The sequence below is a fragment of the Micropterus salmoides genome, unplaced genomic scaffold (genome assembly GCF_014851395.1).
Source record: "Micropterus salmoides isolate LMB-PRFRI ecotype aquatic unplaced genomic scaffold, ASM1485139v1 Ms_hic_scaffold_12, whole genome shotgun sequence".
Lineage (NCBI taxonomy): Eukaryota > Metazoa > Chordata > Actinopteri > Centrarchiformes > Centrarchidae > Micropterus > Micropterus salmoides.
In genome coordinates, this window is record NW_024040263.1 from 34,882,480 (window position 1) to 34,907,664 (window position 25,185).

The window sequence follows — 25,185 nt, forward strand, 5'->3', positions numbered from 1 at the left end:
GCCCCCCCCTCCTTCCTGGCTGCACAGGAGATACGGGGGACGGCTACCAGAGGCTAACTCAGGCCGTTCCGCACCGACTAAAGGGGACTGGCTAGCTACAGTAGCTAAAGACTGATCTACCAAGGTGCAGAGCCGACTTCTAATCACTGAGCCTCGCCTCCATGTCTATAAATAAACTACACTTATTACACGTACCATTACCGCTAAAGGAGGCAGAGGAGTAACTGAACATCTGACACACCGAGCAGGAGAAAGTAGGAGAGAGAGAGGGAGAAGGAGAAGCCATCGCTAGCTGCTAAGCTAAAGTCGCTAACGGCTAAGCTAAATTACTGTAGCGTCAGTTACCAAAACTTTAGAACAACTATGAGATTGATCAGCAGTCACTAAAAGATGGAAAGAACTGTGAGTGCTTAGGCAAAATTACTGTAAGAATAAGTGTTTAGTGGACAGTTGGCCGCTGTAATCTAACAAATGTAACTGTTATTTAGTGAGAGCAGCACAACACGGTACCAACACACAAGCACCGGAAACGGAAATGAGTCGACACGCTTACCGCAATACGTCAGCAACCAGTCAAATCATCTCCTACAAACAACAGTTGGTACAACAGTTGGAGAATGGTACAAGACCACAAAAACTGAACTGTGCAGCAGGAAGAGAAAACTAATGCAGATGAATTTCTAAATGTACATAAATTATAAACTCAGTCATTAAATCTGCATATAAATAATGCAAGAAAAATATGAGTTAAACGGCTCCCCAGGCAAAGAAGAAAGAAACTAAGAAAGAAAGGATGAAAGAGAGAGAGAATAACGGTGTGTTGCTGCCCTCTGCTAGTGCAACTGCCTACTGCTGGAACTGCTTTCCATAGTCAATAATTGATTATTTCAATTCGTTAGTTAAGCTCTTCAAAATGAGTTTGACAGCAAAGAGCTCTACTTTAATAAAAAGAAGCTGTATCATTGGTGGTTTCCCAAGAACACCCAAACACAAGAAAAGCGATCTGATATGCTTTCCAGTGCAGTGAGGAATACACACATACTCAACAAATTCAAATTAGACATTTTTCAACCTTCCAATGATCACTTACAGATCAACATCTGAATCTGAATGTGTGTAACCTGATTTTATTGTATATACATGATTATTTGTATTAGAAAAAAATCTGATTGCAATGTAAAGAAAACCTCAAACACCCAAAGATCTTAGTTTTAATTTTTTGTCTTTATTTTACAGTGACTGGTAAAGAGGTAGACAGGAAGCGGGGAAAGAGAGGGGTATGGCATGCAACAGAGGTCAGTGGATGGAAGCGAAGCAGCAACGGCTGCAACTGCAATGTGGCATGCACTGTAACCATCTGACTACCAAGGTGTTCCATGTGAAAACATATTTGAAGTGCATTCACACACTTTTTCATAATTATGAGTCATTAGACTTGTTTGTCAGCAGTGTGACAGGAGAAGACCCTCCCTCTATAGGGAACACAGAGACACTGAGGAAACAGACCTGTTAGACCGCCATAAACCAAATCCAGGATAAAGAGCTTCAGTGAATGTGGTGTTGAAGGTGTGGAGGTGGATCAGTGTGTCAGAGGAGACTCTGTAGAAGGACAGAGTGCCAGCTGGACAGTCCACATACACTGCTATTCTACCAGAGGAGGAGGAGGTGAGGGAGGAGGAGAAAGAGGAGGAGAAGGACCGTGTCCTTCTCTTACTGTGACAGGCAGAGTAACCATAAACATCAGAGCACTCCTGACTCCAGGACTGCTTATTCCATCCAAACCTGCAGGACAAATGGTCTCCCCTCCTTCTGATCCCTCTGTAACTCACTGATATATAAACCCTTCCTTTCCACTCGACCTCCCAGTAACAGCGACCACTCAGACCATTTCTACACAGCAGCTGAGGCCAGTAGTCAAACCTCTCTGGAAGATCAGGATACGGCTGCTCCTCTGTCACCAATGTCACCATCCTGTTGTTGTCAGACAGTTTGAGCTTTCTGTGTACTGTGTTTGTGTCCAGTGTGAGTTCACAGGCATCTGATGGAGAGAACGAGACACAATACAGCAGCAGTTAATCATCTAACACACCTGATGGGTTTGCTGCTTTATTTACAGACTTGACGGTTTAAGGTTCAGTGTGTAAGATTTAGTGGCATCTAGTGGTGAGGGTTGTGAATTGCAACCAACTGTCCAGACTACCACTGCTCCCTAACTTTTCAAAGAGTGTAGGATAGCTACGGTGTCTGACACAGGACAGAGAGTAGCCTGTCAAGAAATTAGGTTTCTTTAGATGGATATATTAAGAAATTATATCTAATTATTCAGTAAACCAGATGTTACTGTGACTTGGCCACTGACAGACAACATGGAAAATGTAAGCCAAGAGTGTGAAACACTGTTTCTGCACCACAGTCCATTATAAACAACACATTAGATTTTATACAAACATTGACATGGGAAACACATTCATTCTCTCTGTGATTATGGATCCTCACAAAAACTGACCGCCAACAATAATATCTGGCCCGCTGCCAGAGTATGGTGTTTTGATAGGGGCAAAAAATATTAATAAATACTTTGACAGCAGTGGTTGATGACTGCGGATCAAACACTGAAACACAAACACTGCAGCACATACTGTAAGGTGGGATTGAACCCTCAACCCCAGGGATGCAAGTCCTGCACTTTACCAACTGAACTAACCAAACATCACATCAACAGCCTCCAATATTATGTCTTATATTCTCACCCACAATCTAATGGTTGAAACTATTGCTCTAATGCAAAACTTATTTGCCGACCCCTGCAGTATATTATTACTACTTCTTCTTCTTCTAACGTACGTATTCAACACAGTGATGAGTGTCTGCCCTGCCTGAATTCTACCAGAAGTACAAGAAGAAGAAGTAGTGACGAAACGCGCTCTGTAGCCTGTTTGTCTGTTTCCAGCTACTGTAGAAACATGATGATGCAACGTGGCGACGTCCATGGAAGGGGGTTCCCGCGGTTATGGAGATATAAATGTCTCATTCTAAGATAATAAAAACATAATGGTTTATTATGTAAGTTCTTTACACACCACTGAAAACATATTTATGGATCTTCTATTGTATCACTGTATTTTATCTTATACTTCACAGTTTTAAGACATCCTGCTGCTACATATAATTTTTCTGTTTTGCTACATTTCTGAAAAAAGTCACAATTTTTTAAATTAGGGTTCTGTTTCTTTTATATCTTCTTGATATTCTATTTTATATTGCATGTTCTTATACTGTTTTTCGTCTGTTTTTTATTTGGAGCCTTGCAACAAAATCTCACTCAAATGTACATCGTGAATGTGCAGTTGAGTGACTAAAGTCTGTCTAAGTCTAAGTCTAATATTGCATTTCTATCAATAAATCCTCAGAAATATTATGCACTGGAGCTTTAAAAAGGTTCATTAGGTAACTTTTATTGAAATATCTTTTTGGCATATTTGCTAAAAATGTCACTACATCCTGACAGTTGTACATGGGAGAGATAATATTTTTTTTTTTTAAATCAACGCAGGAGGGCAACGCAGAAAAGTTTGCAATGTATGTTCAATTTCTAATAACTGCAGCTTAAAGTAGCTCATTACATTTATTAATTTAGCTGACGCTCACACCAAAGGCATTTGATTTGATTTGATTTGATAGACTTTATTGTCCCCGAGGGGCAATTTGTTTTGCAACAGTAGTCGATACACCTCAACCAAATAATAAATAAAATACCTAAGAACATAAAACATACCAACATACAGTAGAGCGACCATGAAATATAGAACACTATATATCCATAACTCTCATATTACAATATATGTGCACGTTGCAGCCAGGAAACACAGACAGGCGCTTGAGAACTTGTGGTTTTCCTCTCATTTGTCTGTTCAAGAGTTCTCCAGACATCCCTTTCATCAATTTGAATCTGACTACTTTCTGAAGCCACTCTGAATTCAGCCAGTTCATCACTAAAATCGTGGGGGTCAAATCTCATGAAAAATTATTTAACTCCTCTGCCAGGATGGGTTAGGCTTATTGGTGCTAAACACTCTTTTCTTTCCTGTTCTGAATTCCCACCATAGATTTGATTCCTCTCCAGGCACAGTGAGAATTACCATTTTCAAGTTCATCCTCTATCTTATTTTTAAACTGCATTTTGGCCAGCTTTATTTGCTTTTTCATCAACTTCTGAGCATCTCTTTGCTGGTGAATGTCACCCAGGTGAAAAGCTAGCCTTTTCTGAATGAGACTGTTCTTGAGGGATTTAGTAACCCAGGGCTTATTGAGAGTCACTTCATCCAAGTTTGTGCAGGACTCTAAAAACATCCCAATCAGTACTGTGAAAACAGCCATTCCTGGATAGCGCCCTCTGTCCACATAGAAACTTCTTCGCGCTCAACTTTCCCTTTCTTGAGGGTCGGTTGATCAGGGCTAGAGAGACACAGTTGTGGTCAGAAGAGCCTAATGGCGCCATTGCATAGGATTTATATGCACCCTTTATGGTGCCATAGCACAAGTCCAGTACCATATCTTGTTGGACAGGTTACATACTGGTAAAAATGACGAGGGGCTTTTTAAGACTACAACAGTTAAAATCACCAAGTATAAAATGCGGTGCATCAGGGGAAATGCTTTGCAAATGATGCACAAGTTTAACAATAGTGGATGTTGCATCTACCATGTTGGCTCTAGGATGAATATAAACCATATACTTGTAGGATTTCCCGTGGTAGATAGAATGGGCGCAGTGGAACAGATAAAAGTTCGATGTTAGGGCCACAAATAGATTCCCTTACGACAGTCTTACACCAGCGTGAATTGACATACAAGCACACGCTGACCAAAGCCATTGATTTCAAAATCCCAATTCAAGTCATGGTCTGTCAACCAAGTTTCAGTCAGTGCAATCAAACAAGCATTTTTGTATTCCAGTATATACTTCACGTTCGCTTGCAGTTCATCGACTTTATTCCTCAGTGACTGTGTGTTTCCGAGGATGACTGAGGGAAGTGGCAGGCGGCATAGCCCCGGTCTGCGTAGCCTCTGCCTCACTCCTCCTCTCCAGCCACGCTTCCTTACGTACCGCTGTCTGCCTTCATGTATGAATAAATCCTTGTTTACTGATCTCTAGCGGTATGCCGTCGGGAAATGTCCCTGCAACAGAACTGTTGCATCGCATAAGAAAGTCATGACTATATTTCTGTCTGTTCTGGCTGGTTGCGATGTTGAAAGTTCAATACAGCCCCAAGAACAACCATGTTCATGAATAAAGCACTCATAACGTCCATGATGACTCCACGTAGTTAAAAGAGAAATCAAAAAACACACCATACACACAAGTTGGTTAAAAAAAACGACAGATTGGTAAAAGTCCACATACTGTACAAGACAACAAACACATGCAACTTCTGCTGCTTGTCGCTGCAACGAGTGCAGCGCCAGATCTGGAGGAGTAACTGTTGACTGCATGTGCCTTATCCACTGCGCCATTACCACATAGATCTAGACTTCAGAGTGACTTATTATTTAACTTCTTCTTTAAAACAGAGAACTGAATGCAGATACACAAGCTTTTAATTTAAACTACTTAAACATTCATTTCCTTGTTTTCATGAGTCAAATTGACACTTACACTTCTTAAGACCAGGTTTCAGTCTCTGCTCACCACCATGTTCCAACCTGGAAATAAAGTCAGAATGGACCTTAAGAAGCTTCCTCATCAGTGATCTTCAGAAACCTTAACTCAGATCCACAAGACAAAACAGCTGCATTTATAAAACACATTTTATAAACAGACACAGACAATTAAAATAAAATAATAAAAAGGTCAGACAAAAAGGAAAGTAAGTTTTAAAAATAAAAATGATTCAAGTCAGTGGTCAACAGAGACATTTTTGTCTTGGATTCAAAAGTATTAAGTTAATTAAATTTCATTTATATAGCACAATATCACAAATCTACCTCAAGAGGCTTTACACTCTCTGTGTCAAGGTACACCAAATGTCCTTAGACCCTTGATTAAGATAAAGAACCACCCCAAGAAATCATTTAATTATGAAAAAAAAAGAAATTATTGCTCAGGAAGAGCAACAGAGGAGGGATCCCACTTCCAGACAGGATATAGATGTTGTTTTTCCTCATCAGATGGTTATCAATTTTTATAAATTCATATGATGTGATTTTCTGGAATTTTCTTTGGGATTCTGTCTTTCACTGTTAGAATGTACATATGATTAAAATTGTAGATTGTTGCATTCTTTGTAAGTGGGCAAACCTGCAAAATCAGCAAGGGGTCAAATACTTTTTCCCCCACTGTAAGTATTCAGACCCTTTGCTCAGTATTTAGTAGAAGCACCCTTTTGATCTAATACAGCCATGAGGCGTTTTGGGAAAGATGCAACAAGTTTTTCACATCTGGATTTGGGATCCTCTGCCATTCCTCCTTGCAGATCCTCTCCAGTTCTGTCAGGTTGGATGGTAAACGTTGGTGGACAGCCATTTTCAGGTCTCTCCAGAGATGCTCAATTGGGTTTAAGTCAGGGCTCTGGCTGGGCCATTCAAGAACAGCCACGGAGTTGTTGTGAAGCCACTCCTTCGTTATTTTAGCGGTGCGCTTAGGGTCATTGTCTTGTTGGAAGGTAAACCTTCGGCCCAGTCTGAGGTCCAGAGCACTCTGGAAAAGGTTTTCGTCCAGGATATCCCTGTACTTGGCCGCATTCATCTTTCCTCTCGATTGCAACCAGTTGTCCTGTCCCTGCAGCTGAAAAACACCCCCACAGCATGATGCTGCCACCACCATGCTTCACTGTTGAGACTGTATTGGACAGGTGATGAGCAGTGCCTGGTTTTCTCCACACATACCGCTTAGAATTAAGGCCAAAAAGTTCTATCTTGGTCTCATCAGACCAGAGGATCTTATTTATCACCATCTTGGAGTCCTTCAGGTGTTTTTTAGCAAACTCCATGCGGGCTTTCATGTGTCTTGCACTGAGGAGAGGCTTCCGTCGGGCCGCTCTGCCATAAAGCCCCGACGGGTGGATTGCTGCAGTGATGGTTGACTTACTACAACTTTCTCCCATCTCCCGACTGCATCTCTGGAGCTCAGCCACAGTGACCTTTGGGTTCTTCTTTACCTCTCTCACCAAGGCTCTTCTCCCCCGATAGCTCAGTTTGGCCGGACGGCCAGCTCTAGGAAGGGTTCTGGTCGTCCCAAACGTCTTCCATTTGAGGATTATGGAGGCCACTGTGCTCTTAGGAACCTTAAGTGCAGCAGAAATTTGTAACCTTGGCCAGATCTGTGCCTTGCCACAATTCTGTCTCTGAGCTCTTCAGGCAGTTCCTTTGACCTCATGATTCTCATTTGCTCTGACATGCACTGTGAGCTGTAAGGTCTTATATAGACAGGTGTGTGGCTTTCCTAATCAAGTCCAATCAGTATAATCAAACACAGCTGGACTCAAATGAAGGTGTAGAACCATCTCAAGGATGATCAGAAGAAATAGACAGCACCTGAGTTAAATATGAGTGTCACGGCAAAGGGTCTGAATACTTATGACCATGTGATATTTCAGTTTTTCTTTTTTAATAAATTTGCAAAAATTTCTACATTTCTGTTTTCTGTCAAGATGGGGTGCTGAGTGTACATTACTGAGAAATAAAATGAACTTTTTTGATTTTTGGAAAATGGCTGCAATGAAACGAGTCAAAAATTTAAAGGGGTCTGAATACTTTCCGTACCCACTGTAAATAAACAAGACAGCACCGTCGTGAGAACTGAAATAATAACAATTAATTTAAATAAGTAACTGAATGAAAAACATTAAGAATAATTCTACCAGTGAGAACCTTGTTTGTATGTGTGTGACTGCAGCCTGGCAGGCCTTGTAGTACATCTATGCATGCAAGGGGGCCTCCTCACATTTTGCTGTCAACAACCTTGGGGTAACGAAGACTTAAACATCTCCAGAGATTGGCAAGGTAACTCTAGGGAAGGATGAGGTCAAGGGTGAAGATACAGTTGCCCTTGATCTCAACCTTCGTTGGATAACTGGATGTAAATGCTCCGTACTTGTATAGCACCTTTCTAGTCTTTTCGACCACTCAAAGCGCTTTTACACTACATCTGCATTCACCAGTCATACACATTCATACACTGAGCCTAAGTGCTCAAACGGAAACTAGCATTCACACTCATTCATACGCTGGCGGAATAGCCGCCAGGGGCAATTCGGGGTTCAGTATCTTGCCCAAGGACACTTCGACACGCAACCAGGGGGAGCCAGGGATTGAACCGCCGACCTTCCGATTAACGGCCAACCCGCTCTACCTCCTGAGCCGCCCCGGATAACTGAGAACCTTCACAGACATCTAGGGAAGCAGCATTTAGTAGGAGAGAAGGCAGAGAACAGACTGCAGCGGGACACTTATGGTGACACCAGACTTATCTAAGGTGTCTGATTCTATTGGCCTTCCATGCACAATGATGTGCAAACACACTGCAGCACATGCCAGAAAACCGGTGCTGTCCACAGGTCTGATCGGGCTCCTCTGCAGGCCATGCCCATGATCACCACCCCTTCAGCTGTAGAGCCATAGATATCATGGGGCCACTGGAGAAAAGTAGCTCAGGGTACCGGTACATACATTAGAACAAACTTCATGTCATGTCTAATGGGCTGTCTGCAGGTACTCCTTACCACCCTGAGACTGATGGCCTGGTGGAGAGGTTCAACCATATGCTGAAATGTATGCTCAGGTTTGTGGCAGTTAAAGGGAAAGAGTGGCTACCATTTCTTCTTTGTGCCAACAGGGAAGGTTCTCAGCTTTCAAACTCTTGTATGGCTCTTGACCACTGGACTTGCTGAAGCAGAGTCTGAGGCGCCTGATGGCAAGGAGCCTTGTATATCATGTAGATGATGGACCACCTGGAGCAGCACAGGAAGGAAGGCCGTCACAACCTCCATGAAGCCCCAGAAAGCCTGATAGTTTTAACCAGGTCAGAAGGACCGTTTTCTTCAAGCAAACTTATGGCTAAGTGACAAGGCCCACTCACTGTGGTTAGGAAAATGACCCCAACCACATATGAGGTCCTGTATCCAGAAAAGGGGGAACCTTCTTAAATCCTTGAAGGAGAGGGGTTCCACTGGAGAACATATCCCTCTTGGTTTGCCAGATTAAAGAGGATGATGATTCAGAAGTGGTTGTGGAGGCCTGGAAAAAGCCTGGGAAGATCGACCTGACTGATGTCGCCTGGATGGTAACCAACCAGTGGAGTTACGAGTAGGTGTTCGCAAGCGCTCCACTGTTGTTCCAAGAGAGACCAGGGCTGAAGACCATACTGAAACATTCATGTTCGTCTCACGCACACGCCCGCCCCTGCCAAAGTTGAACTGACTTGAACTTTCTGTAGCCTACGTGACACGCAGCACAAAAAGATGTATGAGAGACTGATCCTCGCCGTCTGTGACTTCCCTGAAATATATGTGTTCACTGAACAGTTATTGGGACATTAACAGGAGGGCATTTGCATTTATCAGCTATAGGAATATGAATAATATATATATAATATAATAATATTGCCTATCAACTAACGTTACTTATAGTTTTACTTTAAACTAGGCTATGAAGGAATACAGTAGAAGGATGTAGCAGGATGAGGGACTGATACTCTCCATCTGTGATTTCCCTGAAATATATTAACAGGACATTAACAGGAGGGATTTATCAGCTATATGAATATGAATAATATAGCCTATATAATAATATAGCCTATCAGCTAACGTTACTTAGCCTATACTTTCACGTTAAGCTAGGCTATGAAGGAATACAGTAGCGCACAGAAGCCGTTGCCGTGGTTACTATCTACAGAGTGCCTTCCGTTTACTCGCGGAGCGCTTGTCTCGGTGTCTGTTCACATGAGAAGCGCAGAGCAACCTCGCGGGGCCAGGTGACTACGCAGGCGGAGTGTTGCTTCCCATGTGAAAAGACCTTAAGGTAGGAAGTGAAAGGCAGAATGGATGAGATGAAGGAAAGACCAAAAAATAATGCCTTCAGTTCCAATAGGGTCCTTGCACATTTCTCTTGCTAGGGCCCTAAATATACCCCCCAATGTACCCACAACAGTTACATTTTCATTCTCTTAGAAACACAGCGTTACACCACGTGACTTACATAAAGTACTTGATACTGCAATTTATTTTCAGTTGGATTTGATTTGTAAAAAAAAACCTCTGCCCTGTAGCCTAACCTGGGGCACTTCTTATTTTGAGATTATGTGAAACAAGATTGCATCGTGACCAAGTTTTAAGTTGAAAACTTTGCTCCTTCCATGAAGATCACTGAGTCTGTCTTCATTTTAGCCCCATCAATATGATTTGTATACTTCCTGAATCTTTTTACCTCATGGAGGAAATGTTGAGAGCAGGTGGAAGTTTGGGGAGACCAAGGTCAAATTTGGAAAAAGATGAGAAATCTTAGTTCTAACTAAAGAACTCATTTTATATTTAAATTCCTAACTTCAAACCATCTGGATCAGTGTGATTTCTCATGAGCTGGGCATTATCTTAAGAAGCCTTTAATAACAACTTTCCTAATAAACTCCAGAACAGCTACTAAATGGACCTTTACCTGAGATTGTTTTGTCAACTGCAGTTTCCAAGGTAAAGCATAAATTTGAACCTCTTGATGATTTTGCTGGCGGCACGGTGGTGCGATAATAATAATAATAATAATAATAATAATCCTTATTTGTAGAGCACTTTTCAAAAACAAGTTACAAAGTGCTTTAACAAGTGTAAAGAATAATACAAAAAAACAAGAGCATGAAAAATTAATATAAAATTAGTGAAATACAATAAAATAAAAGGGATAAAATAAAGTCAAATAAGATCGGGAAAAGCTCTCCTATAAAAGTATGTTTTAAGAAGGGACTTAAAAGAGTTCACTGACTCAGCCGACCTGATTTCCTCGGGCAGGCTGTTCCAGAGCCTCGGGGCCCTGACAGCAAACGCTCTGTCCCCTTTAGTTTTCAGTCGAGACTCTGGAACAGACAGCAGACCTCTGCCCGAGGATCTCAAGGTACGTGCTGGTGCGTATGGGACTAAAAGGTCAGAAATATAACAAGGCGAGAGGCCATGAAGAGCTTTAAAAGTGATCAATAGAATTTTAAAGTCAATTCTAAAACATACTGGGAGCCAGTGTAATGAAGCTAAAATAGGAGTAATGTGGTCATATTTCTTTGTTCTGGTTAAAAGCCTGGCAGCTGAGTTCTGGACAGTCTGGAGTCGATCAATAGATTTTTGGGTTAAACAGGTGAAAAGGCTGTTGCAATAATCCAGGCGTGATGAGATGAAGGCGTGTAAAATGGTCTCGGTGTCCTTAAAAGTTAACATAGATCGAATTTTTGCTAAGTTGATAAAAACATGATTGAACAAGCTTTGTGGTGTGCTTCTCGAAATTTAAATTACTATCAAACCAAACACCAAGGTTCTTTGCCACAGGCTTAATGCGATTTACTAGGGAACCAGCAGATGGCAGTATTTGATTTGCCATCTGCTGAGACCCGATGACCAGGATTTCTGTTTTGTCTGAGTTCAGCTGGAGGAAATTATTTGACATCCATTTTTTAACTTCACAAAGGCAGTTGTTAAGTGAACTCAGCATTCCAGGGTCTGTGGATCTGACGGGCAAGTATATTTGTGTGTCATCAGCATAAATATGAAAAGAAATGTCATGTTTATGGATAATATGTCCAAGGGGAAGCAGATACAAGGAAAACAAAATGGGTCCTACGACCGACCCCTGAGGCACACCATATTTAACTGGACAGAACAAAGAGACATAGTTGTTTACAGACACACAAAACTTCCTATTTGACAGGTGGTCAAATAGGGTATGACCACGGTTATGGGTTTGCCCTTTGACATGTTGTTTGAAGTTAAAAGAAGTGGCCATATTTAAAAAGTTAGTTGCATTAACATTGGTGGGGTCATCAACATGAATATTAAAATCGCCACAAAGAACAATTCTGTCATAATTTAAAACCAGAGTAGATAAAAATTCAGGAAGTTCTGATAAAAATCCTCCAGGCGGTTTTGGGGGGCGATAAATTATAACAAATATGATAGGTTGCAGCCCTCCAACTTTAAGAGTGAGAACTTCAAAGAGTTAAATTCATCACAGCGTACTTGATGACATTTAAAATTTTTCCTATACACGCTCACTAGCCCACCACCACGACCACTGACCCTCGGTTGACTAAAACAATCATATTGAGGCGGACACAGTTCAGCTAGCTGGCTATAGTCATTCATCTGCAACCAGGATTCAGTTAAAAACATAAAATCTAGATTTCCATACAAGATAAAATCATTTAAGATAAAAGTCTTACTTGAAAGTGATCTCACATTGAAGAGAGCCATTTTAAATGAGTTTGTTCTGGGTGCTGGAGTTGGTGCAGTTGTCCTAATCCTTAAGAGATTACTAATATTGCTGTGTGGGATGTGCACATTTCGGTTTACTGGTCTATGTGTGATGATGACAGGAATAGAAGTCTGTGGAACAGCGCTGGGAGCAGACGGCTTTACATGCCAGCAGGTGGAGACAGTTGTTTGTGGCAGTGAGCCAGAGATCTGTTCAGTGAGCGGTGGTGTGTCCAGGTGTGCTGCATGAATGATTAGTCATTCATATAAGTCATGTGTGGACCGCACCACATGCTGTATGTGCGCAGCTAACATTTCTGAGCCCCGTTTGTTTGGGCGAAGTCCGTCTGTCTTAAAAAGAGACATTCTTTGCCAGAAAATATTAAAATTATCCACATAAAACACACGGTGAGCCCTGCAGGCGGACTGGAGCCAGTCGTGGAGGCCAAGGAGTCTACTGAAGCGGCCAGCACCGCGACCAACTGTGGGAATGGGACCAGAGATAAAAACGGACTTTCCACACTGCTTTAAAAAGTTAAAAAGACGGTTAAAATCTGAAGGTTAGCACTGTCGCCTCACAGCAAGAAGGTTGGGGGTTCGAACCCCGGTTGCCCCGGCCTTTCTGTGTGGAGTTTGCATGTTCTCCCCGTGTCTGCGTGGGTTCTCTCCGGGTGCTCCAGCTTTCTCCCACCGTCTAAAAACATGCAGGCTAGGTTGATTGGTTGCCCTAAATTGTCCTTAGGTGTGAGTGTGAGTGGTTGTTTGTCTATGTGTGACCCTGCAATGGACTGGCGACCTGTCCAGGGTGTACCCCGCCTGTCGCCTGATGTCAGCTGGGATTGGCTCCAGCCCCCCCACGATCCTGTACGCAGGATAAGCGGTCGACAATGGATGGATGATGATTTTGCATTATGGTTTATAAATGCTTGACTATATTTGTCATATTTGCATTTCACTAAATGATAAAGACCTGATCCTGGTCTGCTGGTCTGATATTAGTTAGGAGGTCATTCTCAGTGGGGACATGGACTCTCAGCACATCTGTTACTGTTTCCACTGTTATCTGCAGGGGTGCTGGTTCAGACTGTGAACCAAGAGTTCTCAGCTTGTCAGGCAGACAGAGAAACAGTGTGTGAGCTCTTGTTGCCTGTTCATACCTGAGTGTATCTAGTCCAGCTGACAGCAGCTTTACTCCTGAGTCTCCTGGATGGTTGAAGCTCAGGTCCAGCTCTCTCAGACTGAAGGGGTTGGATCTCAGTGCTGAGGCCAGAGAAGTACAACCTTCCTCTGTGATAAGACATCCTGAAAGCCTGAAGACACACACACACACACACACACACACATAATATTTTTATCTATTCTTTCCTTGTCAGTGTGAATTCATAATTAATGATTCAAATTATCAAAATATTAAATTACCCCATCAGTCCACTGCTGTAAAATTCTTCCCTTCATCAGCAAAGTATTTTGACTAGGAAATGTAAGCATAGCTATGGTCTATGCTCCAATTGGTTCTGAAACTACTTTTTACTTAATGTATTGATAACTCAGTGACTGTGTTTGATGTGAATGAGAGCATAGACTGTATCAAAACCGAGGAACGAATACTTGACAGCTGAATAACTTGAGATGGTGGCCTGTGTAAACAAAGAAAATGGTGGCAAGTTGCTACCAGACAATAAAGCGAAAAACTAGCGCGGTGAGTTAATATCTAAACCGCTGGCAACAAAAGTGAGGACACCCCTAAGTGAAATTGTCCAAATGGGGCCCAAAGTGTCAATATTTTGTGTGGCCACCATTATTTTACAGCGCTGCTTTAACCCTCTTGGGCATGGAGTTCACCAGAGGTTGCCACTGGAGTCCTCTTCCACTCCTCCACATCACTGAGCTGGTGGATGTTAGAGACCTTGCGCTCCTCCACCTTCCGTTTGAGGAGCCCCACAGATGCTCAGCAGGGTTCAGGTCTGGAGACCTGCTCGGCGAGTCCGTCACCTTTACCCTCAGCTTCTTTAGTGAGGCAGCGGTCGTTCTTGGAGGTGTGTTTGGGGTCGTTATCATGTTGGAATAAAAATTATTCTAAGTTGTGAATCCTGTCGTGTGAAGTCCATCGCTCTCTGTCTGCTAACTTCTCTCATCCTGCACCATGTTGATGTAGAACAAAAAAACCTTCAGAGCTTCAGAGCTAGATCAAATGAATGACGTGTATACAAGTATTATTCTGTTTGAAATAAATAAACTGTTTCATAGTAGTTACAGTTTTGTGCAAAATGAATTAAAGGCCTGTCCCAAACATACAGTAGGCAGGATCAAATCAGGGATTTTAGCAAATAAAAGTTTTACCCAAAGTTAATCTTGGTCTCAGGACATGGTTCCAGTAATCCATGTCCTTAGTCTGCTTGTCTTCAGCAAACTGTGTACGGGCTTTCTTGTGCATCATCTTTAGAAGAGGCTTCCTTCTGGGACGACAGCCACGCAGACCAATTTGATGCAGTGTGTGGCGTATGGTCTGAGAGGCTGACCCCCCACCCCTTCAACCTCTGCAGCAATGCTGGCATAGACTGTTAATAAAGACATCATGTCTAGTAAAGTAGTGCTGACTAAGGGTAAAACTTCTTTAAGCAGCCTAGTTGGGATGGAGTCTAAAAGACAAGTTGATGATTTCAAATATAGGCTTAATAAGCCCGACAAGCAAACCGAATTTAGACGAATCTATCAACAAATTGGCACAGAACTGGAATAGAATATATCAGGAAAAGACATTAACAATGCATATGACAGATTCTTAGAACCTTTTAAGTATTTATATGACAAAAATTGTCCAATAAAAGAATATAGCAGACCCGGGCCCATGCCCGCCATGATTTATTGTCCATGGAACCCGCCATGGCTCGGGGGCCTGTGGAGAATAAACGACCGAGTTTTAAATGAAAGGGGCTTGCGGTTACGAAGATCTGAAATGAATGTATGTATATGGCAGTGTTATTTTATTTCCATTTTATTGCACCACCTGGAGGCCGATTGATGCAAAATTTCACACAGGCTCTTGGGAGGCCATGCCAGATAAGGTCCCCGAGTTTGGTGTAGATCGGACATTGCAAACGTAAGATGTTTAGCTTTTGGCCGTTTTTTGTTGGATCAAAATTCCCTCTACAAACTTTCTTCGGCTTGGTCCAGCGATGGTCCATGCCAAGTTTCGTGTTGATCGGACTTGCGGCTTCGGAGGATTTAATTAAAATAGGTTTTCCAGTTTTCGCGATTTTGCTAAATGAAAACGTCATCGCACAGAGGCGTGTCCTATATATATCGCAATCGGCAGCATCCCCCAAACAAGTAGACATAAGGTTTATGAATGTAGTAACATGTAGTGGGCTGTAGTTATGAGGCAAAATGTCCTTTAGTTGAAAATCCCTGTGGAATGAATGGGATTGTCTGATGGTATTTGAGCTTCGATTATAGCGCCACCTTTTGGCCGAAGTGCACCAAATTTTTCAGGTGTCATCAGGGCCCCATGGGGAACAGTTGACCCAATTTGGTGTCAATCGGACTTGGAAAATGCATGTAAGTGAATGGGGGGAGGGGGGTTATTCTGTTTCTTCCTGGTTATTATTAGTTTCCCTGTGGCTTTCTGCCTGCGTCTCATTAGTCCTGAGCCCCCCTCACCTGTGTTGCTCCCGCCCCACTCGTTGGTCCCTGTGTCTATATACTGGATGCCTGCTTGTCTCTTCAGTCTTGGTCACATCCTTCGTCTATGGGGAGTGTTCTGCCTTGTGCTCCGTGTAATGGGAATTTCATGAGAACCATCTTTAAAACACTGTCTTGTAACTAATCTCACTAGGGGCCTCCAGCCTCTTGGGTATGGGGTCAATGGAAGGTAAATGTGTGTGATGTGGGTGTTTTCCCTGTTCCCTGGAATATTCCCTGGTTTTTGGATTGCCTTGTGTTTGTTGGATTTACCTCAGTTTGGTCTTACCCTTATGCTTCCACGTAAGCTTGTTTCAGTTTTTTTTTTTTTGAGTAATTAAATCCTTTTGAACTGCATCCTCGCCTTTTGGTCTGCATTTGGGTCCAGACCTCAGCCTTCACTCAGCCAACCCATGACAAAAATAAATAATATAAACAATATTAAAGGAATATGGGCTATAATGAATAGTATTATAAGAAATCGTCCTAGACAAATACAGTAGGTTTTCCTAAGTATTTTATTGATAAGGATAAGAACTATTATAATATGGATGATGTGGCTAACAGTTTTAATCAGTTCTTTGTAAATGTGGGACCTGACCTAGCTGGGAAAATCACTGTAATAAATTAATAGAGAGAAATCCAAGCTCAATGTTTCTCAGGCCAGTGGATGAAAAAGAAATATTGGAAATTGTGAGCAAATTCAAGATAAAAAGTCTACCGATTACAATGACATTGACATGACTATAGTGAGAAGTAATTGAGGGGATCTCAAAACCATTAATATTTATATGTAATTTATCATTTGAAACAGGTTCATTTCCAAACAAAATGAAAATAGCCAAAGTCATACCTCTGTATAAAAATGGCAGCAAACACCAGTTCACAAACTACAGACCTGTCTCCTTACTTCCACAATTCTCCAAAATACTAGAAAAAATCTTTAAAAACAGATTAGAAACATTCTTGGATAAGCAACAATTACTCACAGACAGTCAATATGGATTCAGATTAAACAGATCTACATTGATGGCAATAATAGAATGAATTGAGGAAATCACCAGTGCCATAGATCATAAAAATTATGTAATGGAGGTATCTGTACGGTGTCAGGGGTATAGTATTAGACTGGGTGAGGAGTTATCTTAGTAAAAGACAGCAGTTTGTGAAGTTGGGAAGCTCCAGGTCAGTATGTTTGGACATTGCTTGTGGTGTCCCCCAGGGGGTCATTTCTGGGACCAAAACTGTTTATTTTGTATATTAATGAAATATGTTCAGTATCTAAGTTGTTGAAGATGGTGTTATTTGCAGATGACACAAATATATTCTGTTCAGGTGAAAACCTTCAGCAACTAGTGGAAGATGTCACTAAAGAAATTAACAAATTAAAAATATGGTTTGATAGAAATAAATTATCATTAAATTTAAATAAAACTAAAATAATGTTATTTGGAAAATACAATATGAATATTCAGGTGAACATACAAATAGATGGGGTTATAATTGAGAGTTCATGAAAATAAATTTCTTTTTATTATATTAATTATAGATGACAGAATCAGTTGGAAATCACACATTTATCATGTACAATCTAAACTATCAAGATCAATTGCAGTATTAAATAAAGCCATATTTCATTTACTGTGCTGAGATTTGGGGACACAACTACAAAAGTTCATTATATTCACTATCTATTCTCCAAAAAAGAGCAATAAGGATTATTCATAATGGTGGGTATAGGGATCACACTCACTCATTATTCTTACAGTCAAAATTATTAACATTCACAGATCTGGTGAAATATCAATCAGCCCAAATACTGTTTAAAGCCAAAAATAACCTATTGCCAAGAAATATTCAAATATTATTTAGGGAGAGAGAGGGAGGTTATAATTTAAGGGCGAAACACAACACAACAAACAGGATACGGACAACCAGGAAATGTTTTTGCATTTCAAGCTCTGGAGTAAAGATCTGGAACAGTCTTAATGAGGAACTAAAGCAATGTCCAAACATAAATCAGTTTAAAATCAGTTATAAAGATATGGTTTTCAATGGTTACAGGGATGAAGAAGGGGGTGAATAATCAATGAGTTTTTCTGGGGCTAGTAATTATCTTCAGTTTCATTGTGGTCATTTATTTCTGAGTTGCTGGAATTTATTCTTTCCTATTATATTTTTTTATTTTCTTGTTTAAATGATTGATGTACATTTTGAATTGCTTTTGGATATAACAAAGTAGATGTGCAAATATTTGGAACGCGGGTCGATTACTTGTAAGCTTTAGATTTTTGGATAGGGGGTGGGATTAAATAAGGTTTTTTTTCTTCTTCCCACTCCTTTTCTAATCTAAATCACTTCGATTTGTTTACTTGATTTCATTTTCTTGTCAAATGTTCTTTTTACATATATTCGTAACAAACATAATTACCAATGGTTTAGATGAAGCACAACACAACCTGTTGTTATCAGCTGGTCCGTTTGTTTTGGAGAGGAGGAGACCGACTTTGGCTCCATGTAAAAACTCCAATTTAGCGTAACTCCATCCACAGCTGTTAGCTGTAAATGCACCGCTGCACACTGGCTGCTATTTCTGGGCAATAAATTTTATTCCAAAGTACGATCTGAGGCCGAGACTTGTGTGTGCCATTTGACTTTCAGGTCCAAGGTTTTAACTGCAGTGTATAATCTACACTGTTAAAACCTAAATATGTTGGGTATCTTGCTACATTTTCTCTGTTAACATAAGCTGAATGCTGACCTGAGAGTCTCTAATGCACAGTGTGGACTCCCCAGTCCAACAGAGAGCAGCTTCACTCCTGAATCCCGCAGGTCGTTGTTGCTTAGGTCCAGCTCTCTCAGACTACAGGATGGGGTGCAGAGAACTGAGGATAGAGCTTCACAGCTTCTCTCTGACAGATTACAGCCACTCAACCTAGAAAATATAGACAATACACATGTGAAAACATTCGTCTCTGTGTTTGAAATTACTTACACCTACAGTATATTTTGACAGCAACTATTTTCATATCAGTGTCTGAAAAGGGAAGTGGTGTACCGTAATGACGATGAAGATAAATGACAAAAACATAAATGTGACAGTTATGGCTGACTCTTTACATGTTTATTAATCCTGACCTGAGAGTCTCCAGTGTACAGTCTGGACACTCCAGTCCAGCAGAGAGCAGTTTCACTTCTGAGTCCTGCATTAGGTTGTTACTCAGGTCCAGCTCTCTCAGATTAGACGATTGGGAGCCAAGAACTGACATCAGAGCTTCACAACTTCTCTCTGACAGATTACAGCCACACAGCCTAGAAAATATGAACATCGCATTTTTGAAAATATTACTCAGTGTTTATATGATTTAGGTTTATATATATATATATATATATATATATATATATATAAAAAATATAATCTTTATTTGTAGAGCACTTTTCAAAAACAAGTTACAAAGTGCTTTAACAAGTGTAAAGACAATAATACCCAAAAAACAATAATACAGAAACAATACAAGATAAAAGCAAGAAAACATTGAAAAGACTAAAATACACGTTTAAGATAAATATAAAATAAGTAAAATAGAATAAAATAAAAGGGATAAAATAAATATATTTAGGTACAAACTGCAAACTTCATAAAAGAGAAGTAGTACAATGACTGAAGAAAAATGACAACAGCATCATGTGACAATTGTAGTTCACTTTTTATAGCTTTATTAATCCTGACCTGAGAGTCTTCAGTGTACAATGTGGACTCTCCAGTCCAGGAGAGAGCAGCTTCACTCCTGAATCCTGCAGGTCATTGTTACTCATGTCCAGCTCTCTCAAACTAGAAGACTTGGAGCTGAGAACTGAGGACAGAGCTTCACAACTTCTCTCTGACAGATTACAGCCACACAGCCTAGAAAATATGAACAGCACATATGTACATAAGGTGGTGATGGCGCGAGGGTGGTGATGACGCAGTGGATAAGACACACGCCTTTGGTGTGAGAGACCCATGTTCAATTCCCAAATGTTACACATCCACCAATGTGTCCCTGAGCAAGACACTTAACCCCTAGTTGCTCCAGAGGTGTGTGACTTTTGACATAAATAACAATTGTAAGTCGCTTTGGATAAAAGCGTCAGCTAAATTAATAAATATAATGTAAATGAAAACGTTACTCTCTGTATTTGATATGATTTAGGATTATATTTTGGTAGGCACCGCTTTTATAAAAGAGAAGTAGTACAGTGACTGATGGCGATAACATCATGTGACAATTGACCCTTCACAAAGCCACGCCAGCCCTAATGACTGTGTCTGAGTCTGACAAACGGTTGGACTTATCAGACTTAGTATGGCGCTGCCACTATCTGTAACTGCACTCCCTGGAGAAATATTGTTTAATTTTTGGAAAAACTAAAGAGCATTCTCAGAGAATTATACAGAAATGTTTGCATTATGCATTTCAAGGTTAGATTCAGGCTGTCAAACTGACAAAAAAAACAAAACAAAGATAGAAGCTATATCCTACCGATCACAGAGTAAAAGTGAACCACCACATCACCTGATCATTGAGACAGAGGACAATTATATTAAGGATAACACTGTTGCTTTCAACTGTGTAGGTCTATATTCCCTATTGCAAACATTGAAATGAAAAAGCAGTAGGCCTATATAACGTTACATTCAGTAGTAAGTTAGGTAGCATTAACTAGCTAACATTACATTAGGAACAATCCACAGCCTACATTTTTCTGCATTTATTTTAGGTTTTGGAAAGGGAATAAATCGTACTTCTCCTTTCAACCTCTCCTGGTAGTGATTGTAACTATTACAAATGTTCCAGTAACAGCGTTTGACCATATCTTGGTAAAACTTGGCAAAAAAGCTAGACAACGACTCCTTTTGCATGCTACAGCATTGCCATGGAGGTTTCGGACTTCAGTTAGAGTGTGTCCTATAAGGTGCTGTGATTAGCCAGCTTGCGGTTTTGGGACGTGGCTTAGCGAAGGGTGAATTATGGTTCAATCCTGACCTGAGAGTCTCCAGTGTAGTGTGTGGGCACTCCAGTCCAGCAGAGAGCACCTTTACTCCTGAATCCTGTAGGTCGTTGTTACTCAGGTCAAGCTCTCTCAGACTAGAGGACTGGGAGCTGAGAACGGAGGACAGAGCTTTACAGCTTCTCTCTGACAGATTACAGCCACTCAGCCTAGAAAATATGTACAGCACATATGTGAAAGATTTTCTCTCTGTATTTTAAATTATTTACAATCATATTTTGAAAAGAGACGTGGTACAATGACTGAAGAAAAGGACAACAACATCAAATCACAGTTCTGGTTCTCCCTTTATAAGTTTTCATAATCCGGACCTGAGAGTCTCCAGTGTGCAGTGTGGACTCTCCAGTCCAGCAGAGAGCAGCTTCGCTCCTGAATCCTTCAGTTTGTTGTTACTCAGGTCCAGTGCTCTCAGACTAGATGACTTGAGGCTGAGAACTGAGGACAGAGCTTCACAGCTTCTCTCTGATAGATTACAGCCACTCAGCCTGAAGGGGGGATAGTGAGAGATATTCAGTGATAAAGACAAACGCTGATACTGTTTGTTTCATCTAACACTAAAAAACATCACATTTATACAGTTTCCTATAGTTTTTATTGCTGTGTTTATTATTGGGATCTTTAGTCAAATCAGTTTGATCCCAGTAATACACAAATTTATTTTATCTTAAAATCAACTACATTGTATAATATTTTGTTTTCATTTCATGGCTGCATTAATCTGTGGTGGTACAATGAAACTAGTTTTTCAGTAAGACATTCTTACACTGAGAACAACCCTATACATGTGATACAGTGAGTATCTGCAGTTATCTGTGCACTTACAGAGCTTTGTTGGAGGCTTTGACCACTGGCAGCAGCCGCAGAAGAACCACCTCTGAAGCAGAGTATTTCTTCAAGTCAAACACGTCCAGATATTTTTCTGATGACAGTAAGATGAAGCCCAGAGCTGACCACTGAGCAGGAGACAGTTTATCTGTGGAGAGACTTCCTGAACTCAGGTACTGTCGGATCTGCTCCACTAGAGAACAATCGTTCAGTTCATTCAGACAGTGGAACAGATTGATGCTTCTTTCTGCAGACAGATTCTCACTGATCTTCTTCTTGATGTACTCGATTGTTTCCTGATTGGTCTCTGAGCTTCTTTTCTTTTTCAGTAGGTCTCGTAGGAGAGTCTGATTGGTCTGCAGAGAAAGTCCCATGAGGAAGCGGAGGAACAAGTCCAGGTGTCCATTTGGACTCTGCAAGGCCTTGTCAATAGCGAACCTGTGGACCTCTGACACAGATGTTTGCTGAAAACCATTCGCACATGCTTGCCAAAGGTTTGCCCTGGCTCAGACATGACATTCTTGTTTTTGTTAATGAGTGCCTTCTCTACATACAAAGCTGCCAAAAACTCCTGAACACTCAGATGGATAAAGCTAAACATCTTGTCTGCTTCATCCTTCTTCTTCCCACGTTCCTCTTTAAAGATCTCTGTGAAGACTCCTGAGCACACCGAGGCTCCACTGACATTAATGCCGCTCTCTTTCAGGTCTGATTCGTAGAAGATCAGGTTGCCCTTTTCCAGCTGGTGGAAAGCCAGTTTTGCTAATGACTTAATGTACTGAATGCACTTTTCTGGGCCGTATTTCTTTTTTGTCTGATCAATCTGAAACACCAAGAATTCTGTGTACATCTCAGTCAGGGTCCTGGGCAGCTCTCCTCTCTCTCTGGTCTTCAACACATCCTCCAGAACTGTAGCAGTGATCCAGCAGAAGACTGGGATGTGGCACATGATGTGGAGGCTTCGTGATGTCTTGATGTGGGAGATGATTCTGCTGGCCTGCTCCTCATCTCTGCATCTCTTCCTGAAGTACTCCTCCTTCTGTGGGTCAGTGAACCCTCTAACCTCTGTCATGCTGTCGACAAACTCTCGAGGGATTTGATTGGCTGCTGCAGGTCGTGTGGTTATCCAGAGGCGAGCAGAGGGAAGCAGGTTCCTTTTGATGAGGTTTGTCAGTAGCACATCCACTGAGGTGGAATCTGTCACATTGAAGTTTACTGGCTGATTTTCCCAGGTAGAGAAGTCCAGATGAAGACGGCTCTCATCCAGTCCATCCAAAACAAACAGAAGTTTGAATTTACTTTTGTCATAGTTGGTGTTTCCTGATGACTGCAGAGTTTCAAAGATGTAGTTAAGAGCTTCTTCCTTGATTTCTCTGGTTTCCCTGATGCAATTATGAATGAGTTCTGTCAAACATAACTTTTCCCCTGCCCATAAATTCAGCTGGCGGAAGGTGAAGGGAAAAATCAGATGCATATCTTGATTGGATTTTTTTTCAGCCCAGTCCAACACAAACTTGCTCACAAGAAATGTTTTGCCAATTCCTGCGATTCCACTGGTCAGTACTGTTCTTATGGGTCTGTATTTTCCAGAGGGGGGTTTGAACATGTCAGTAGGTCTAATTGGTTTGTCTGTTTCTGCTGGCTTCAACACTGCCTCAATCTGCATGACCTCATGCTGTGTGTTTATGCTTATGTCAGCCCCAGCAGTGATGTACAGCTCTGTGTAGATATCATCCAGACGTTCCTTCTTCTGCATCCATCCTTCTTGTATACATATGAACTTGTCCTGAAAGTGTGATTGAAGCATGTGTTGGTAATATGTGATGGGTTGTGGCTCTGGTATTGGAACCATCATGTCTGTGTTGAACACAAATATAAAAAATATAAAGTATCAGGCTGTTTGTGCACACATATAGAAGCATTTTGTTCTTTAGGATTGTCCTTCCTAAGAACCAACGACATTTTCCTTTCAAATAACAGCAATGGAGCCAGCTTAATGTCATAACCAAACATATTTGATACTGTTAGTAACGTCTCTGTTAAGGGGGTGCACACCTGCCACTTTGCCTCTTGATGCCCGAAGTGACCTTTTGTCATGGCAAAGTCCTTTATTCCTTTATTTTTAAAGGGCCGTTTGTGAACGCCTGCCATAAATAAAATTACCTACATGATGACCTTTCATTGTATTTTACAAGAACAACATGAAGAGAGCACGCACGGAAATTAACCCATTTATCACTTCTGTTGTTTTGGACAACTTAAGACACTTGAGTTTCTAATCCGTTGGTTATTAATAGGTGCAAAGAATATGAATATTCCCAAAGACAACTTCTGTATGTGACGCTGAGCACGTGCACTTTTCTTTGGTTTCTTTGGTCGACCATGGCGAGGCCTGTTCTGAGTGGAACCTGTCCTGTTGAACCGCTGTACGGTCTTGGCCACCGTGCTGCAGCTCAGTTTCAGGGTCTTGGCAGTCTTCTTACAGCCTGACCATCTTTATGTAGAGCAACCGTTCTTTGTTTCAGGTCCTCAGAGTTCTTTGCCATGAGGTGCCATGTTGAACTTCCAGTGAGCAGTATGAGAGAGTGTGAGAGCGATAACACCAAGTTTAACACACCTGCTCCCCGTTCACACCTGAGACCCTGTAACACTAACAAGTCACATGACACCGGGGAGGGAAAATGGCTAATTGGGTCCTATTTGAACATTTTCATTTAGGGGTGTCCTCCCTTTTGTTGCCAGCGGTTTAGACATTAACGGCTGTGTGATGTGTTATTTTGAGGGGACAGCAGATTTACACTGTTATACAAGCTGCACACTCACTACTTTCTTTCTGTCATTTCTTTAGTGTTGAACATGAAAAGATAGAATCAGATATTTACAGACATGTGAGGGGTGAACTCACTTAGAGATACTGTATCTGTTGCAGAGAAATCTATTGAAGTTAGCATGTTCGCCAAGTTGTTAGAAACAAGCTTAAACAAAAGCTGTCTGTATGTAGTTCAACCATTAATTTATTGTCGCTACATATCTAAAATTTGACAAACTTTTATAAACATAGCTGCTGGCTGAGACAGAATGACTCCCCATATTTGTTTGAAAATCACATTTTATAATGTAACTTTACCTTCAGTCTGATGAGAGGCAGGTCCTCTGTTCTGTGGAGTTTCTTCAACATGACTGA

At 41.2% G+C, this 25,185-nt stretch overlaps 1 protein-coding gene across 1 annotated transcript; it reads right to left on the reverse strand.

Annotated features, from left to right (window-relative positions):
* Positions 1-1,205: 1,205 nt before the first annotated feature.
* LOC119899979 (NACHT, LRR and PYD domains-containing protein 12-like) lies at positions 1,206-25,185 on the reverse strand. Its single transcript, XM_038714810.1, is given in 11 exon segments — positions 1,206-2,038; positions 5,657-5,703; positions 13,601-13,753; positions 18,886-19,059; positions 19,263-19,436; positions 19,855-20,028; positions 21,152-21,325; positions 21,488-21,661; positions 21,999-22,470; positions 22,473-23,858; positions 25,129-25,185. Coding segments are annotated over 10 exon segments (3,492 nt in total). The 5' UTR covers positions 23,857-23,858; positions 25,129-25,185; the 3' UTR covers positions 1,206-1,472.